The sequence below is a fragment of the Acanthopagrus latus genome, chromosome 6 (genome assembly GCF_904848185.1).
Source record: "Acanthopagrus latus isolate v.2019 chromosome 6, fAcaLat1.1, whole genome shotgun sequence".
Lineage (NCBI taxonomy): Eukaryota > Metazoa > Chordata > Actinopteri > Spariformes > Sparidae > Acanthopagrus > Acanthopagrus latus.
The window spans coordinates 4,992,317-5,011,352 of record NC_051044.1 but is presented as its reverse complement, the minus strand read 5'-3'; the positions used below and the strand labels follow the sequence as shown (position 1 = coordinate 5,011,352).

Below are 19,036 nucleotides of genomic sequence, written 5' to 3'. Positions count from 1 at the left end.
ACACTTGAAACACTGATGTTGGTGTTGTTAATGCACCGTTGTCTTCCCCTCCTGTCTCCAGGTAAGAATATGCTCCTGGTGGGAGTTCACGGCCCGCAGATCCCCTGTGAGGAGGTTCTGGTCAAACACATGGGCAGCCTGCAGTACAACGTGAGCTACCTGCTGAAGGAGCGGGGCAGCTACATCCTGGTGGTCAAGTGGGGCGAGGACCACATCCCCGGCTCCCCCTTCCAAGTCACCGTCCCGTGATGCACCTTCATTACTCCTCCCGCACCATTTTGCATCCCCGTTTGAGCGGACTCATTAGCTGCACTGCAAATAACTGTCCAATGAACAAGTTGCTTAACAAAGCCCTGTGTGCTAATCATGTTTTCAGATGTTTAAAATCAGATATCCAAGGATTTTCTACCCTGACACAATCAAATCAACTTTTTTTTAAAAATGTTTTTCAATCTGCCAAAAAGGAGAAAAGTCAGATTTTTAAAGATCTGCAGTGAATTAGGGAGGCTAAATGGTAAAAAAAAATAAAAAAAAAAGTGGTAGATGCTGATATATTTCCTAAAGCTGGAGCTGTATATAAAATGGCTAAAAGAAAAAAATATGTAACCTGTTGATTTTTTTTTTGCTGCCCTGAAATAATCAACTGACAAATTTTTGCACTTGACGATAGTTTTTATACTTGATTGGTAAATTAAAGATGGCTGGTTTTCTCTGCACGTTTCCAAGATGTTAAAACTAGATTTGGACTAAGACGACACATTTTTAAATGTAAAGAAAAAAAAAACTGGATTACACAGCACTTTGCTTCAGGTCACATAAAGAACAGGAACAAAATAAAAAAAAGATTTAGAAACACATTTCACCTGCAGGTCTGTGAGGTTTCTTGACGGTTTGATTATGTTCCAGAGAGACGAGGTGAGTCTTCTCTGCTCGGTCAGCTGCTGCAGGGAACCAGCCAATTCTAAACAAATCTGTTCAAAACTTTTCTCAACAAAATGATAAAGTGCTTTGTACGAAAATGCAGAAACATCTCAATTTAAAGCAGAAAACTGGAACCGTCTGTTTTTGGTTTATTGGCCGAATGTGTCTTTATAGACTCACTCTGACATTTAGTGTCAAACTGTACGCAACTACTGATGTTTATTGATTTCTTGCTCTTGAAACTTAGCTCCCAGAGTCCCATGAGAAAATAGTGTTGCCATAACCAATTAATGACTGTTAAAGGGACAGTTCACCACAAACTCCAAATATACGTTTACCTCTTCTGACTTGTACTTCTGTTTATCCATCTAGATTGAAGTGCCAAAACAAAACAAAACACTTGTAAAATTATGACTTGGTTACTCAAAATAATCCACATTTTCTTTCTGCCTCACCACTAAAAAGAAAGTGTGCATCCACTTATGAACAGCCAGATTAATTTATATCCCATTATATTCAATAAAAGTTATCTCTAGAGCTCAACTCCACTCGCCACAGCTAAGAGGAACACAATCTATTGTTGATTTCGGGGTGGACTGTCCCTTTAAAGCTGCCTTCACACTACTGGTTCCTGCACTGTACGACAGACTACTTAAATGTGTGCTAGAGTTTTGGGTTCATCGCTGTTTCCCGTTGTTCTGTCAGCTGCATTTTCACATGACCAGATCTGACTTTTAACTTTGCGGCTCAGCTCTGATCTGCTTCAGGTCGGAGTAGAAATCACTCCTGTAGGGATGCTGGACGACCAGCGACAGAATGATTTGAAAAACACAGACTGTTACTCCATAAAATTCTGTAATAAAACATTAAAAAACAACCTGAGCTGTAAAATTAGAGGTCAGATTTGAGATTTTTGTGTAAATCCTGTAGAAACCTGGATGAATCTCTCTTTGTTGTTGCCTAATCATTGCTACTTTTGATACTTAAGGGATGAGAGGACTTTTGTATGGGGGGAAAACAAAGAACTTCTCATTTTGTATTAGGGAATGGGTGTTTTAATGTGAAATTAAACCCTGCGATGGTGTACATTTGATAATTAAAATCAACTGGAATTAAAATGACATTTACTGGATCTCATTGTAGTCGCTGTTCTGTGCTAAAATATTAATTTGAAACCAGTAGGATGAACAAGCCAGGGGATAGATGTTTAACTGATGCATACTCCCAAAAAAACTTGAACTTGAATATTGTTGTGAAAGAGTATAAATAAGTATATAAAGACTGCAGGATGTTTTACATTTCATCAGTAAGTTTTGAATCTCTGGAAAAACATCACACTCACCTACAGTGACGCACAAGAGAGGACACAGTATGTGGATTTTTTTTTAAGATGCATTAAAAAAAACAAAGGAGAAACTGAAGTGACCGAGAGAGATTTGGACTAGGATCTCACTTTTACAGGTTGGAGACATCCTGCTCAACAATCAAGTACAACGCAGGTGAATGAAATGTCGTGCTTGTTGATTGTTGTGCTCCAAGTGATGAAAGAATATTCTAAAAAAAATTAAATAAATAAACAAAAGCATAAACATTTAATGTATTTTGTATTAATAATCATAATCTTAAAATTAACAAACATTGACAAATCGATTTGTGTGGAGCCCCAGCTGTGTCACAAAAGCACAAACCAGTGTCCCTTCCCCCTGAAATCATAACAAGAATGTTTTCTGGTGCACATCCAGGTCCAAAACCAAGAGCACAGCCACATTTATTACTGAAAACAAAAATTTTAAAAGAAACAAACAGCCCCATTTAATATCACAGAGGGGAGACATAACCCCACTGGTGGTGCAGCAGGTTCTCTGAAACATGAGTGAGGTATCTCACCAGACCACCCTCCTTACCTGGAGTGAGGAAGAGGTGTGCTTGCTCAGACTGAATAGATGACTTTTGTAAGGAGGATGTCACATCTGTCTGCCAGTCAATAGGTTCTGGGGACGAGCCCAGGGGCGTCCCATAGTGAGATACCTCACTCATGTTCCAGAGACCCGCTACAAACCTGCTCGGCTGAGGGGCTGTGAAGGCAGGGCTGCAGCAGCCAAGAGGAAGAAGGAGGGACCTGGGAGCTGTGCTCATTCAAATATTCGGGTAAAACTAGTGTCTGTAATGTTGTTCAGAAACACGTTTTGTTAAACTGGGTGAAATGGTCCTGTTATCCTGAGAGTAGTCAATACATTATTTGTTCAGAAAAAGGAACGAAAATAATCATACCTCTGTGGCAGCTGCAGGACTGAGAAAAAGCTGACCAATCCCTGCTTTTCGGCCCGAATAGCACGGATTGGTCAGATGCTCTGATTGGTCAGATGCTCTGATTGGTCAGATGCCTTCATGCCCCCCTGTCCCTCCCTCCCCCACGCATGCGCACCTTGTAGTTCAATGATGCTGGAAATATTCAGCACACTACCCTGCAGAAATACGGAGTTGCAGGAGAAGACGTTAATTTCGTTACAATGGCAGAGAATATGCAGCCAACAGCTCACCCCGCTAAAAAAGGAGAAGAAACCCTGAGGCTGTAATGGCTGCTACAAAATAAGCTCTGGATAAGGAAAGAAGTCAGACCCCAGTCAACATCGGTGCAGCGTTTGAGTGGTGGAGACAACTGGGGCATGTGAAGGGCCCGAAAAGTGATGCAGAGGTTGCTCTCTTTCTGTTGGACAGGTAATGACTTGTTTTGTTTCATTGGGATTTGCTATTTTCATTAAATATGTAAGGTTTGCCAACTTGGCTACGTTTGTAGCTCGTATTAGCCCAACGCTAACGTTAGCTTCTTTGTGTGTTGTTTTTAGCCGGAGTGTTTTATTTTGGAAAAGTAACCAGATGTTGTTTGTTATTCCGGCACTTTACTTCCTGTCTGCTCTGTGCTAAATTCAGCTGAACCGCTTCTTGCTCCAGCGTCTCCTTCTCCCTGCTGAGTCCCACCACAGACATAATTTACACAGACGCCTCATAGACTGACGCTGCATATTGGAGCTAACGTATCAGCGCGGCCGCCATCTTGGATGGGTCTCCAATGCGCCCCCCCCTGCATTTATTTCTACCAAGGAAGGTGTATCCACAACTACAGTAATCATAAACTGCCGAATATTTACCGGACTTTCACACGGTTACAAACGGCAGAGATTTAGTTATGATACAGGGCGCTGTCACAAAGATTATTTAAAAAAAAAAAAAAAAAGTCCAACTGCCAGATGCGCGTTCAAGTTTGTGGGGGCGTGGCTTTGGACGGAGCACTGACGGGAGGGGGAGGGGTCTTAGAGGAGGTGCCACTTTCAAATCTTGCTAGCTCTCCAGGATTGTAGACCCTAGCTTTAAGTCCACTTTTTTTTTCTCAAAGCTCCAGACTACAACTGACTGGGCGGGTTTATTACACTGTTTATCTTCTCAGACTGACTTCAGACCAGAAGATGTGTGATTCTGTGAAGGTGAAGAAGGAGGAGGAGGAGGAGGACGGGGTCGAGTCTCCAGGATCGAGCGGTCTCTCTGTGAAGACTGACGAGTCTAAAGATCCTCCTCCACGCTTTGGCAAACTGTAAGAGGACTCACACTAACTCATTCCGTGTTTGCTGTTTATGTTTTGCCATTTGCTAATCGTCAGAGTAACATTAGGCTTCGGGAATCGAAGAAATACGCTGTCAGACCTTCATATTTTCAACCGCTGGTTGTCAGTTCCGTTACATGATCAGAAGCAGTAACCCGATGACACTTCCTGTTGTCCAGCAGCATTTCCTCGTTTAAACCTCGGTGACTATTTTCGCTGGCACATTTGTGTCATTATTTTTTTTTGTCTTTCATTTGCCGATTGAAAGAGATAACGACTGTGATCACGTTTTTCTCCAGAAACTTTTCGCGAGGAACGATTATAAATTCCCGGAAGTGTTCTTGTCACACCTGCTGCTGAGGATACGCCAATCAGAGCCGCTGAATATCAGAGTTACGACACTATTTATTATTTATTTATTTGTATGTATATAGAAGTACAGTTACATGTCTTGAACAAACATGTCTCAGTGCTTCAATGACTTTCTTGAGTCCATTCTGGTTAATTTCATTGAAAAACAAACAAACAGAAAAAACAACATTTCTGCAATCTCAGGTACTGCAAAGTGCCACTGTTTACATATCCCCAGGCTCTTCCATTACATGCGACAAATCTGTTCTCAATACATAGCAAATGACGGGGTCCTAGATCTGGTGAGAATTATGTTGTTGATGTTTTATTGTATATGTAATTTTCTCCGAGGGGAGAGTTGTAGATCGCTCAGTCAACCACCGGTTTACACTCGGACCTCTAGTGTTTTTCCATCAGAAGGCTATTATTCTCTTCGCCATTAACACACTTATGTCTACAAACATTTGTTGATATTTCTTAATCTTCAAATCATCTGGATATAGAGCCAATATAAACAGCTGTGTGACTAAGGGTATTTGAATCTGTAAAAAATTTGAATAGATAGTTTTATTTCTTGCCAGAATTTTTGTATTTGTGTACAAATACAATGGAAAAATGCGCCTTTTTCCTTTTCACATTTAATACAAACATCAGGTATAACGCTGTTATATCTGTTAAGTTGTGTTCAGGGATGCAGGGACGTTTCAGGGATGCATAATGTTTGATTTTGGTGTGTTCTAATCTAATTTCTCAACTGTAAATATTTTTAAAAAATGATTACAGGGTATGTTAAATTTATCAAGCATTTCTCCAAATGTCATCAGCACCTTTTGAGAGTTGTAAAGGTCTCCTATTTTTATCAATCACTGAATACGGAGGCAAATAATGAATGAATATATAAACACATTCTGCCAGTTGAAGTGGATCCTGTGACTCTGAGCAGACGTAGTACACAGTATAAATGTCTGCTGCGTTTTAAACAGAAAAGAAACAATACAATGGTTTCTGTGACCATCTGATTTTCTACGCAGTGTTTGCAACACCTTGATATCTTTTAAACAACAGTCAACAAATGTGTTATAAATAATGTCTTTACAGAAGGGAGAAGGCTCTTCTTCCTATGCAGAAGCAGCTTTCTGTATCTACGAAAAGTGACTGGTTGAAAGATCCACCACCATACCCAAGTTCTCTAGCTGAACACATCTTCAGGTAAGACACGTTTTTTTTTAAAACTGACCTGAAGAAGATGATGCATTTAGGATGAAGACAAAATATTCTGCTCAAAGATTTTTTTTATGCACGATGTAGAAGTAGTGAAGAAACTCAGATGGATTTGAATGTATCTCTAAATCAAAACACCTCCTTTACAGAATTTAAACCTCAAGAAATCGTTCATATCTTTGCTCCAATGTATAAGTCGAGCCCTATTTTCCAGAGCGCACCGCTACTAAACATGCCACACGCACATATACATGGAAATGTGCCACAATTGCAGGGTAACTGCGAAAAACATTCTACTGTTACTACTATAGACAGTTAATACTGTTGATAACATTTCAGAGAGGCTAAATAACAACATTATCAGGCTACTGTTTGGCTGTGGATTGGTACAACGGGTGGGGAAATGGAATTAGGGCTGAAATTCTGTTTACCACCACGAAGAGAAAGCAGGTTTAAACTCAATGAAAGTGATAATACACACAAGTCAATTATCGCTGTCAGTGCAGGCAAATCTGCTGCCTGCAGTGATCAGATCTGACACCCCAACACCATAGAACAAGCAGTATTTTTAGAAAAAGGTCGCTATTTATGCAAAATCTTTGAATATCACAGATACCCCCATTAATTTGCTCGGCCTATACATTTCTTTTTGAGTAGCCTGTAAATAGCCTAAAATAGGCCTAATGACGCTACTGGTGTTCATTCAAACAACACTTTTTATTTTACGATTAAAGTCTCGGAGTCAGTTTTTTCTCGACTGTCAATGAATCAGTGACGTTAGCGCTGTGGACTGATGACATATTTTGGAAGTTGCATTTTGGAATAAGGATGAAAATAATCTCTGAGTCAAACACAAGTTTATTATGTTTACGCGTGTTGCCAAGTATAAATAATCTCCACATATGGACACCATTTTTGTGATTTTCGTAAATTAAATCTCTTTTATTAGACAGTTACTGTACACGTTTCCTATAAACTGATCAAGTTGTAAGTTCAGAATAGTTTGCGACTAAAGTCGGCCTGTGAAGACGGACTAGTGACTAAAAGAGTCTCCTGTTGATGATGTTTAATGTCCGCGACAACCTCCGTAGTCTCATTTAGACACTTGTTAGAAACCGCCGTTTTTAAGACACGTAAGCTTTACAATTAAACTGTGGGGTATTTAATCGTGTATTTTATGTCGTAGTAAATATCTTAAGCTTGTGGTAACCACAGACGTTATTTCAGGCATTTAATTGAAAGCCAATTCAAAAAGAACTGCCAACTTTGAGATGAGGGAACCAGAAGTGCAAGCGTGTTCTCGGATTTCCGGGTTTTAGGATGACAAACTACATCATTCTATGAACTCGACAATAAGATTTATCTGTGGACGCAAAGTCCTGATCTAATGAATAATCTGCATTTGAACTAAACAAGGAGAGACTCGGTGGGTTCATTACACTGTTTATCTTCTCAGAGTGACTTCAGAGCAGAAGATGAGGGATTCTCTGAAGGAGGAGGAGGAGGAGGAGGAGGAGGTCGAGTCTCCAGGATCGAGCTGTCTCTCTGTGAAGACCGGCGGCTCTAAAGATCCTCCTCCACGCTTTGACACAAAGTAAGAGGACTCACACTAACTCATTCCGTGTTTGCTGTTTATGTTTTGCCATTTGCTAATTGTCAGAGTGACATTAGGCTTCGGGAATCGAAGAAATACGCTGTCAGACCTTCATATTTTCAAGCGCTGGTTGTCAGTTCCGTTACATGATCAGAAGCAGTAACCAGATGACACTTCCTGTTGTCCAGCAGCATTTCCTCGTTTAAACCTCGGTGACTATTTTCGCTGGCACATTTGTGTCATTATTTTTTTTTTTGTCTTTCATTTGCCGATTGAAAGAGATAACGACTGTGATCACGTTTTTCTCCAGAAACTTTTCGCGAGGAACGATTATAAATTCCCGGAAGTGTTCTTGTCACACCTGCTGCTGAGGATACGCCAATCAGAGCCGCTGAATATCAGAGTTATGACGCTATTTATTATTTATTTATTTATTTCACAACATAAGAAAGAAATATAAAGAAGTACAGTTACATGTCTTGAACAAACATGTCTACCCCCCCCCCCCCCCCCCCCACTCCCTTTCAAGTGCTTCAATGACTTTCTTGAGTCCATTCTGGTTAATTTCATTGAAAAACAAACAAACAAAAAAACAATATTTCTGCAATCTCAGGTACTGCAAAGTGTCCCCAGGCTCTTCCATTACATGTGACAAATCTGTTCTCAATACATAGCAAATGACGGGGTCCCAGATCTGGTGAGAATTATGTTGTTGACGTTTTAAGGTATATGTAATTTTCTCCGAGGGGAGAGTTGTAGATCGCTCAGTCAACCACCGGTTTACACTCGGACCTCTAGTGTTTTTCCATCAGAGGGCTATTATTCTCTTCGCCATTAACACACTTATGTCTACAAACATTTGTTGATATTTCTTAATCTTCAAATCATCTGGATATAGAGCCAATATAAACAGCTGTGTGACTAAGGGTATTTGAATCTGTAAAAAATTTGAATAGATAGTTTTATTTCTTGCCAGAATTTTTGTATTTGTGTACAAATACAATGGAAAAATGCGCCTTTTTCCTTTTCACATTTAATACAAACATCAGGTATAACGCTGTTATATCTGTTAAGTTGTGTTCAGGGATGCAGGGACGTTTCAGGGATGCATAATGTTTGATTTTGGTGTGTTCTAATCTAATTTCTCAACTGTAAATATTTTTAAAAAATGATTACAGGGTATGTTAAATTTATCAAGCATTTCTCCAAATGTCATCAGCACCTTTTGAGAGTTGTAAAGGTCTCCTATTTTTATCAATCACTGAATACGGAGGCAAATAATGAATGAATATATAAACACATTCTGCCAGTTGAAGTGGATCCTGTGACTCTGAGCAGACGTAGTACACAGTATAAATGTCTGCTGCGTTTTAAACAGAAAAGAAACAATACAATGGTTTCTGTGACCATCTGATTTTCTACGCAGTGTTTGCAACACCTTGATATCTTTTAAACAACAGTCAACAAATGTGTTATAAATAATGTCTTTACAGAAGGAAGAGAGCTCTTCTTCATATGCAGAAGCAGCTTTCTGTATCTACGAAAAGTGACTGGTTGAAAGATCCACCACCATACCAAAGTTCTCTAGCTGAACACATCTTCAGGTAAGACACGTTTTTTTTTAAAACTGACCTGAAGAAGATGATGCATTTAGGATGAAGACAAAATATTCTGCTCAAAGATTTTTTTTATGCACGATGTAGAAGTAGTGAAGAAACTCAGATGGATTTGAATGTATCTCTAAATCAAAACACCTCCTTTACAGAATTTAAACCTCAAGAAATCGTTCATATCTTTGCTCCAATGTATAAGTCGAGCCCTATTTTCCAGAGCGCACCGCTACTAAACATGCCACACGCACATATACATGGAAATTCAGGCTACTGTTTGGCTGTGGATTGGTACAACGGGTGGGGAAATGGAATTAGGGCTGAAATTCTGTTTACCACCACGAAGAGAAAGCAGGTTTAAACTCAATGAAAGTGATAATACACACAAGTCAATTATCGCTGTCAGTGCAGGCAAATCTGCTGCCTGCAGTGATCAGATCTGACACCCCAACACCATAGAACAAGCAGTATTTTTAGAAAAAGGTCGCTATTTATGCAAAATCTTTGAATATCACAGATACCCCCATTAATTTGCTCGGCCTATACATTTCTTTTTGAGTAGCCTGTAAATAGCCTAAAATAGGCCTAATGACGCTACTGGTGTTCATTCAAACAACACTTTTTATTTTACGATTAAAGTCTCGGAGTCAGTTTTTTCTCGACTGTCAATGAATCAGTGACGTTAGCGCTGTGGACTGATGACATATTTTGGAAGTTGCATTTTGGAATAAGGACGAAAATAATCTCTGAGTCAAACACAAGTTTATTATGTTTACGCGTGTTGCCAAGTATAAATAATCTCCACATATGGACACCATTTTTGTGATTTTCGTAAATTAAATCTCTTTTATTAGACAGTTACTGTACACGTTTCCTATAAACTGATCAAGTTGTAAGTTCAGAATAGTTTGCGACTAAAGTCGGCCTGTGAAGACGGACTAGTGACTAAAAGAGTCTCCTGTTGATGATGTTTAATGTCCGCGACAACCTCCGTAGTCTCATTTAGACACTTGTTAGAAACCACCGTTTTTAAGACACGTAAGCTTTACAATTAAACTGTGGGGTATTTAATCGTGTATTTTATGTCGTAGTAAATATCTTAAGCTTGTGGTAACCACAGACGTTATTTCAGGCATTTAATTGAAAGCCAATTCAAAAAGAACTGCCAACTTTGAGATGAGGGAACCAGAAGTGCAAGCGTGTTCTCGGATTTCCGGGTTTTAGGATGACAAACTACATCATTCTATGAACTCGACAATAAGATTTATCTGTGGACGCAAAGTCCTGATCTAATGAATAATCTGCATTTGAACTAAACAAGGAGAGACTCGGTGGGTTCATTACACTGTTTATCTTCTCAGACTGACTTCAGAGCAGAAGATGAGTGATTCTGTGAAGGTGAAGAAGGAGGAGGAGGAGGTCGAGTCTCCAGGATCGAGCGGTCTCTCTGTGAAGACCGGCGGCTCTAAAGATCCTCCTCCACGCTTTGACACAAAGTAAGAGGACTCACACTAACTCATTCAGTGTTTGCTGTTTATGTTTTGCCATTTGCTAATTGTCAGAGTAACATTAGGCTTCGGGAATCGAAGAAATACGCTGTCAGACCTTCATATTTTAGAGCAAGCGTTGGTTGGCAGATCTATTTCATAATCACAAGCTATAACCAGATCACACATCCTGTTGTAAAGTGTCTACAGCAGCAGGATTTGCATTTACTTACAACCCAGATTCCCGAAAAGTTGGGCCTCTGTGTAAAACACAAGTAAAACAGAATATAATCATTTGCATGTTGAAAAGTCTCGATGTATTGCATTTAATGCTGAGTGTTTAAAATGACTTAGATGACTAAGAGCTTACGAGAGCTGTTGCACAAAGTTTGTGAAGTATCTCATCACTCAGCAACTCTCATAATGGATTTTTGTGCCTCAGTGTCAGGGACCACCGTGGACCTGAAGTTTTTTCTTACATCTCAAAACAAAACGTCCACTTGGACTCAAGGATGATCAGGTTTTGGTTGTCAAGGGTCACTTTAACCTCACCGGCCACAACCCAAGAATGGATGCACTTATAGGATTAAAATTAAATGACAAAGTGATGACATTTTATATTCTGATGGTCTGCCACAATTATTTTTCACCACTCCTAATGGAAGGACAGTTTACTGGTGTGAATTAAAACAGAGCAGCTGAAAGAAAAGGAAACAATCATTTTCATTGCAGACTGAATGCTTGATTTCAAACAGAAAACACTAACTTTTATTATTTTTTTGTTCCAATCAACAAATCAGTTTAGTTAAAAACAGGACTGTCTCCACAGAGTTGTGAAGAGGAGTCATGATTCTGAAGAGGAGCAGCTCTCTTTGGATGCTGACTTGTTCCAAGATCCTCTTGGAAAGATGGTCAAGCTCCGTACTTTATCCCGACCATCAGACACAAAGTAAGACTCCTCTTTTTTTTTTTCTTTTTTTTTACTGTAAACTGACCAGATAGCAGATGATTTTTTCCTGTGTGCACCAAGACAAGCAAGAGACTGGTATGAAGGTAACTCCGACAGCCTTGGAGAGAGTTTCACAGGTCCTGTATTGATTTATTTCAGAAGATGCTTTACTCCTGGAGGAAAAGCTGAAATGAACTAAAGTGACAACTTTGCCGAAGATCCTTTACGAATTTGGATTTATAAAGCGCTTTTCTAACGACTTAGTCTCAAAGTGCTTTTCAACACAAGTCAGCATTCACCCATTCACATACATGCAGTCAGTTCAGTTTTTCTTTGTAAAGAAATTGTCAGTAGTGCAATTCGATTGTTAGGCCTTAGTGCCTCTCATCAAGTCTCCCTCTAATGATCCTTCTCACTAGAGCCAAATGAGCGAAAGAGAAATTTATATTTATTTAAACTCTCTCACTAAGATTTTCTCTCTTTTCCCTCCAAGGTCGTTCACAGTGATCAGCTCTCCGGAGCAGTATCAGAGGTATAAGAATGATTTCAACAGTCAGTACAGAGAGTACCGGCGTCTTCACGCTAAGATAGAGGTCATCCAGCAGAACCTTACCAAGCTTCAAAATGATCTTAAACAGGTCAAGCAAAGCAAAGCAAACAAAGTAAGAAAGTCGTTTTCCCTAAAAGATGCACACAAATCTGTTCCTTGATTTAAAAAAAACTGCCCTATTATATTGACTGGTTAAGTTTTATTCATATCCTCTTTGTGTCTCCTCTTCTCAGATAATCCAGCATCAGTTAATTCAAGAGTGTTTGAAAATAAAAAAGGTAACAACTCTCAACTTATCAAATCTTATCATCGTACGTCTGAGTACATTATCACATTGCCACTGTTCTTTTTTTTTTTTATACACCTTTTAGACTTATCCGAACTATAAGCTAGAGAGGAAACGCGTTGAATATCTACACAACAAACTGGGACATATAAAGAGAAGTATTAACAGGTACAACAAAAGTCGTCCTCGTAAAGTCTTGCCACTCGGAGGCCATCCTGGCGACGTCAGCAGGGCTCCACCTGAACAACGTGAGTGAACGCCTACTGGAATATTGTGAAGGAACTTAAATTGTTATTAAAGTATAACTGTCCGATTGGCTGCTGTGTGTTAAAGACACTCGGTAAATGTTGAGTGGGATGATGTCTTGTATTTTTTTTTTGCCTTGATACCGTATTCAGCTCCCCTATTTGGGGTTCAGTCTCTCTTCTTTGTTAACTTTCTTTAAGTTTACAGTATGGACTTGGTTCTAAATTGGACCTTGTCTTGACACATTTTGGCTTTTTTAGAGGGTTTGCCAGTAGATTACCACAGGAAACGTGTGTGGAAAGACAAGCTACAAATGACCCTGACCAGCTTTGAACTGTGAACTTGGCTGTTACAAGTTTATGAATGTTTTGTCACCAGGATGTCCGAAAGTTTGACATCTGCTGCTTCTCCCGTCCCCCAGATCCGTCCACATCTGAGTCTAACCTCGCTGTGTCTGAGGACTTCAGAGAGGAGAGTAAAGAGGATGAAGAGGATCAGCTGTGTCCTGATCTAGAGAGGTCGAACCAGCAGCATCAGCTTCTGTGTGGAGAGGCGCAAAGTACAAATGTCAGTTTGTCACATTTTTAGACATTTAGGCTTTCTTAGTTTCACTCGAGCCAGAGTTCAGTTTTCCTGACCTCCCACATTCTGTCCATCACAGTCCTGCAGGCTTCAATTGTAAAAGATAATTGTTATAATAATAATTTTAACAAGGGATAATTATTGATCAATAAATATTAAAGTGCATATAGACTAAACTGTACATAACTGGGAGAGTTGATCTGCAGTCTTTGCCCCCATCTCAGTGTGTTTTAATTAACTCTCCCGTCCAGTTTAATTAACTAATTTTGTGACTCTTTTAATTTTAGGATAAGCAACATTTCCAACCTGAGCTGCTAACTGAGTCTGGAAAGACGTCATACAGGTAACAAAACATCAAATTCTCTATAAGGGATGTTCTACAGAGCAAGATTAGCGAGACATGTTGAATCTATTCTGTGTGTCACAAACCTGGCTGGCATTTAATCTAGAGACATCAGAATGCTAATTTAATTTGCAGACATAATCTGGTCCAGATTATTGACCTCTATAAATCCTGCAGAAAATCTGAGCAAAAGGATTGTTTTGATTAATTCATGAAGTTTGTCCAGTTTCCCAGTTCGGTCTGGATCTTTTTCAGAGCATCCAGTCGCAAAACATCAAGAGGACGAACGCTGTGATTTGCGATGTGCCCTTGTTTGCTATAAGAGAAGTAATCTAAAGTCACGAAAGATACATCAAAAGTTAACTTCTATAAATCAGTGGCCTACAATGACAAACTGAATCTAGTGGGATTCCTCTGATAATATTCAATTCAATATGTGACTGTCACACCTGTAGAATATGTGAATGTGTCATCAAGTTTGCAGGTAAAGGGCTCAGAATGTGCAGTGAAATGCCCCTTTTAATGTGCACAGAGCCTGAAAAAGACAGGCTGGGTTAACAAAGCAAGTTGATCAACTCTAATTATTATTACAGAATATTTATTTATTTATTTATTTATCAGTTATTAATCCATGACTGAGGTTTTAGGTTTTGCAGAGCCAGCTCATGCAAAGAAAGCCAGGCAATGTTCAGTACATCCCCTCCTGTCAACATTTACAGTTTGATTGAAAGTTCATCTTTTACAGTTTAGCTAATTTCTTACATTTTGAAATTTGCGGTGAACTTCTGTCTGTTGGACGATGGGATTGTTGTCAGTGTGTGTAAAACATAACGTATAGGATAAATAAGAAAAAGTATCTGCACGTCACCAGATCTGTTGGCAGCAGTCCGGCGTGTTGCTAACAGCTCCTCTGTGTCCTACAGGTTTTGGTGTCCTGGTCCAGGTGTGTTCCACTGTGAATTGACTGGACTGGTGTTTGTTATGGTTCAGGAGGCGGAGCTACTGTACAGGACCGTCCAATGGGATGAGAGCCTCCTCAGATCAGCTGACAAGATGGCTGCAGGGCTGCTGTTTGATATCAAGTGTTCAGAGGATTCTGCTGTCTGTCAGCTCCACCTGCCTCACTGTGAAGTTATGGATGGTAAGAACATTTAACATTCATTACAGCCACAGCCTGAACAAACGACATCCTGATGATTTTTACTTTCTTAGTCACTTCATATTTCCTTTCCTAACTTCTCATCGTACCCTTGATTGAAACTAAAAGGAAGCTTGAGTGGTGATGTGAAGGACAGTTGTGACTGATTATATTGTGACATACAGTATGACTGTATCAGAGCTGAAAGAATTAGCTCATTACTTTTTCAACAGAAAATTAAAAAACTGTGCCAAACTGTGACACAAAGAAGAACATGCCCTCAAAAACTAAAATTCATCAGAATATATCGTCTGAATATTATTTTAAATAACAAATTTTTTCCTTTGTATTTATTTTGCACAGTTTTCATTTATTGTCTCTGGCTTTCCATCCTCCATCACTGAATATGTGTTCAGTAAATTGCTCAACATGTACAAAGAATCTGCTCTTCGTTCTGGAAAACAGCTGCTAACAGCTGTAAAGAGCAAAAGCTCACAGCTCTGTGTTTTCACAGCTCCGCCGCCTGAAGGTCTGCTGTCTGTCGTCCACATCACTGACGATGGAATGAACTTCCTCGAGCCGCTGGAGGTTACAGACACTCATGTGGTCGTCACAGTCTCCCACTTCTCCGCCTTTGGCATAGTGAAGAGTTTTTTTCAAAGGTTGTTGAACAGCAACGACATGAGACCAGTTGGAGGCCAAGTCCTGTTGTTCCTCGGACAGCCAAACTCAAAAACACAGAGACAAAAACTCAACGTGTTTCTCCTTCCAGGGAACATCCACCTGGATGAGGTAAAGCTCCGTGTTACAGCTGTCAGTCCAAACTTGTCTCTTGAAGAAGACCTTACCAGTATGTCTTAAAACAACAGTGATATATATTCTTATGAACGCTGATTCGCCTGTTCTTGCTGTAATGATTTCCCCTGTTCATACTGGATGTTTGGAAATCTCCACCTAATGTTCTTCAATTTTGTGTGATGGAGGACAAATTTCACTTCTCCTCCACTGCAGCTCAACAGGAAAACACAAAGAGGGAATTTTATGAAGAACAACCTGTCGTGTTACTCAGTCTTGTTTTGATAATGAATCATTAAAATAATTTGGCACATTCACAAATCAAGCAGCTCTTAGCTGCTCTCATGACTTGAACATCTTCTGAAGTGAGTTTAGCCTGATGTTTAATATTTTCTTAATTATTTTATGAATTAATTGGTATTGATAAGGATTGTTCAGAAACCAGTATTGAAGTCAAGGTACTTGGCAACCTACAAATACGCTGATACTGATTTATCTGTAATGAGGAATAATTGGCTTGTTAATGTCAGATTCTACTGAGGAGAAACTGTTTAATTGTTAAAATGTTCTGATGTCTCTTCAGGTGAGCGTGCAGCAGCGATATTCAGAGAACATCCAGGTTCCTTCAAGATGTAAACTCTTTGAAGATCAGAGTTACACTCTTCACTGTTCTCAGGCCATTAAGATACAGCCCAAGGTGAGAATTTGAAATAAAAGACTGTTTAGTGCTGCAGCATGTTGACATGATTCATCTTTAAACGCTTATAGAAATTCTGACACTTCGGTTTCCAGAGTGCAGATTTCAACATGGAGTTTGGACCAAATTACTTCCCGACGTTTGAGGTCCGCCTGCCGACAACCACAGAAGAAGTAACGTTACTGGTCAAAGATCATGGACAGTCGATGGTCTGGGAGCATGACATTGATCTCACCGGTAAGACTTCATCCACCTGATGGAACAACAGAGAGGAATAGAATAGTTTTGAAACTGTTGATATTGATGGAGAGTTTTTTCAACATTTTGTTAGTTTTTGTGGGAATTATCCATCTTGATGGAAACTCTGGTGTGTTTAGGTGGCTGGAATTTCAGTTCGAACTTTAAAATGTTGTACTTTCCAAGAGTTTTCTTAAAAAGTGATGTTGGTTTTTAAAAGTTTCATCTTTGGGTATCTTCCAGATTCAAGAAGGAGAACTGCACAGATGATCGTCCCAGCAGAGGGATACGTGCCGGCAGAACAGAAGCTGAGCTCTATCAGGACGCAGTTTGTAGAGCGAGTGTCTGGATCTGTTCTGAACCAGATTCTGGACAAACTTCTTGATTTGGACATTATAAATGATGAAGAAATGCAGTCAGTCAAAACACAACCGACCACACAGGATAAAGCACGAAAATTGATCGACATGGTGCGAAAAAAGGGAGCTGAAGCCAGCTCGGTCCTGATCGCTGCTCTCCGTAAGGTGGATCCAAGTCTTTCCAGACAGCTGAAGTTGAGCTGAAGAAAAATCAAGAAACGTGTGTGATGATGAATCTTCATAACAGCTGGCTGTTTAAGGCTCATTTGATCAGGACCAAAGGGGGAAAAATGCACTTTGAATGCTTGTAGTTTGTATATTCATGTTGTTCGGTGTCAGAGGAACAAGAGGTAACTAATCATGAGCATTATTACTGTTGTCGGACTGTGAATCACGTTATGAATAATGACTAACAGGAAGCAGCTTGTACGTGATTTGGAGCTTCTCACTGTGGCATCACTGAAACACTTTTAATGGACTGACTGAACCAACAAAGTAAACGTCTCACCTGCTCATCAGGGAAAATAAAAATATATTTATACAATGATTCACGTCAGGAGAGTCTCAGAAAATCCCACACAAATGCAATGAGACTAAGAAATGAGTGACTGAATCAGTGTGAAAATGCAGGTTGTTTGTTGTTTTTGATGAAAATTGTAAATACTTTTAAATACATAGTATATTTACATATTTGTACTACATCTATATAAACCAAGGAAATGTTTTGCTTGCATCAAAAACACATTTTTTAACCTTTTTTATATGTTATTTTATATTTTTACACAGATTTTTTTTAATGTATTGAAATGTTTTTTTTTTAATGTCATTTATGTATAAATCCTGAAATACATTAATTTATTGAGACTGATCTGGCTTTCTTTGTACTAACTGGGAAAATGCAAAGTTCTGTTGTAGCCGAAACCGAAGCCGGTTACTTGTGAAGGCGTCCTCACACTCTCACATCACAACTTTGCTCGACATTTTATGCAACTGTACCACCGACACAATGTGCTTTTTTTTCTGTCCGAATACACAAACAGTCAGAAAACAATTAAAATGATCAATATGTTGGCAGAGTTGGCGAAGTGGGCGTGTTCAGAGAAAGGGCGCCATAAGTAGGAAGGAGCCGGTGACCGTCATTCTCTTTAAGTTGCAGATTTCTGTATCTCAGTTTCAATCCTGTCCACTGAAATACATCCATGGAGGAACCTTTGGCAATGAGAACTCAACAGAACAGAAGAGTACGTTGCTGTTAATACGTCTGTCTGAGGATTAAGTCAATGTAAAACTTCTTCAAATGAAGTTCAAATGTTCTTTTTTGTTTTTTTCAGGAAATGTGTACTGAGCACTTACAGCATGTAATGTAGTAAAAAAAAAAACTCCCGAGAACTCGTGTCAGACATGAGCAAGTTAACAGGTGATTTTAGGATAATACTGTGATTCATGGGATTTTTATAGTTTTCTGCTTCTTCTATTGGATATTAATATTTCGAATGTTAGTTGTATTTGTTTGTTCTTGATAATTCTCCTGACAATTAACAAACATGCAGTTTGCCACAACCACTTTGTTTTGTGGCCTGTGTACTGATAAAAAACAAACAGTAGGGATAAAAATATATATAATACAAAATAGAAGAAGCAGTCTGTGTTGTGATACAGTTCAGCATTAGTCTGGAGTCAGTGGGTCACATGAAATGGAAGCTTTTGAAAAAAAAAAAAGCCATTATGATATAATACTTTTTCAAAATAAATATATAACAAATAAGCAATCAAAATAAGTACTACATGAGATCAGTTTAGTATTTATTTTTTAATCATAATATTCACTAAAATCATCAAGTCAGCGTGAAGAAACATTTGTTTTTTTGTGTAAATTAATCAATAGTGTAATTTATTGATGGTCCCTAAGTCGGCCTCCAGCACAGTACCAGGTTCTGGGAGGCAGCTATCCGTCCTCCTGCTGTCAACACTGGGTGACACTGAGGAAGAGGAGCCGCTGGGTGTCATAAAACTAACTTCACCTCAGTGACAGTAGGTGGTGGTAATGCACCCTAATTTAATGTTGACCACCT

The 19,036-nt window shown here is 39.2% G+C and overlaps 2 protein-coding genes across 6 annotated transcripts in view; both read left to right on the top strand.

The window, feature by feature from the left end:
* The window catches only part of LOC119020389 (filamin-B), a 64,314-nt gene extending 62,261 nt beyond the window's left edge, over nucleotides 1-2,053 (top strand). For both annotated transcript variants that reach the window (XM_037099644.1, XM_037099643.1), the window contains one exon: nucleotides 62-2,053. In XM_037099644.1, the coding sequence (XP_036955539.1) occupies nucleotides 62-249 (188 nt within the window). In that variant the 3' untranslated portion in view covers nucleotides 250-2,053. The remainder of the gene's footprint in view (nucleotides 1-61) is intronic.
* Nucleotides 2,054-3,371: 1,318 nt separating this feature from the next.
* LOC119020395 (caspase recruitment domain-containing protein 8-like) lies at nucleotides 3,372-18,976 on the top strand. 4 transcript variants are annotated; one of them, XM_037099663.1, is made up of 17 exons: nucleotides 3,372-3,639; nucleotides 4,367-4,510; nucleotides 5,969-6,079; nucleotides 7,548-7,685; nucleotides 9,179-9,289; nucleotides 10,657-10,791; nucleotides 11,612-11,731; nucleotides 12,225-12,393; nucleotides 12,515-12,559; nucleotides 12,653-12,815; nucleotides 13,235-13,380; nucleotides 13,683-13,738; nucleotides 14,662-14,879; nucleotides 15,391-15,668; nucleotides 16,255-16,368; nucleotides 16,464-16,605; nucleotides 16,849-18,976. In XM_037099663.1, exons 2-17 carry the CDS (start codon nucleotides 4,386-4,388, stop codon nucleotides 17,166-17,168), a joined length of 2,391 nt encoding a protein of 796 aa, XP_036955558.1. In that variant the 5' UTR covers nucleotides 3,372-3,639; nucleotides 4,367-4,385; the 3' UTR covers nucleotides 17,169-18,976. The 4 variants fall into 4 exon arrangements, with proteins under 4 accessions (XP_036955558.1, XP_036955559.1, XP_036955561.1 ...); XM_037099664.1 differs by lacking the exons at nucleotides 3,372-3,639; nucleotides 9,179-9,289 and having other exon boundaries at nucleotides 4,236-4,510; XM_037099666.1 differs by lacking the exons at nucleotides 3,372-3,639; nucleotides 7,548-7,685; nucleotides 9,179-9,289 and having other exon boundaries at nucleotides 4,236-4,510.
* Nucleotides 18,977-19,036: the final 60 nt, after the last annotated feature.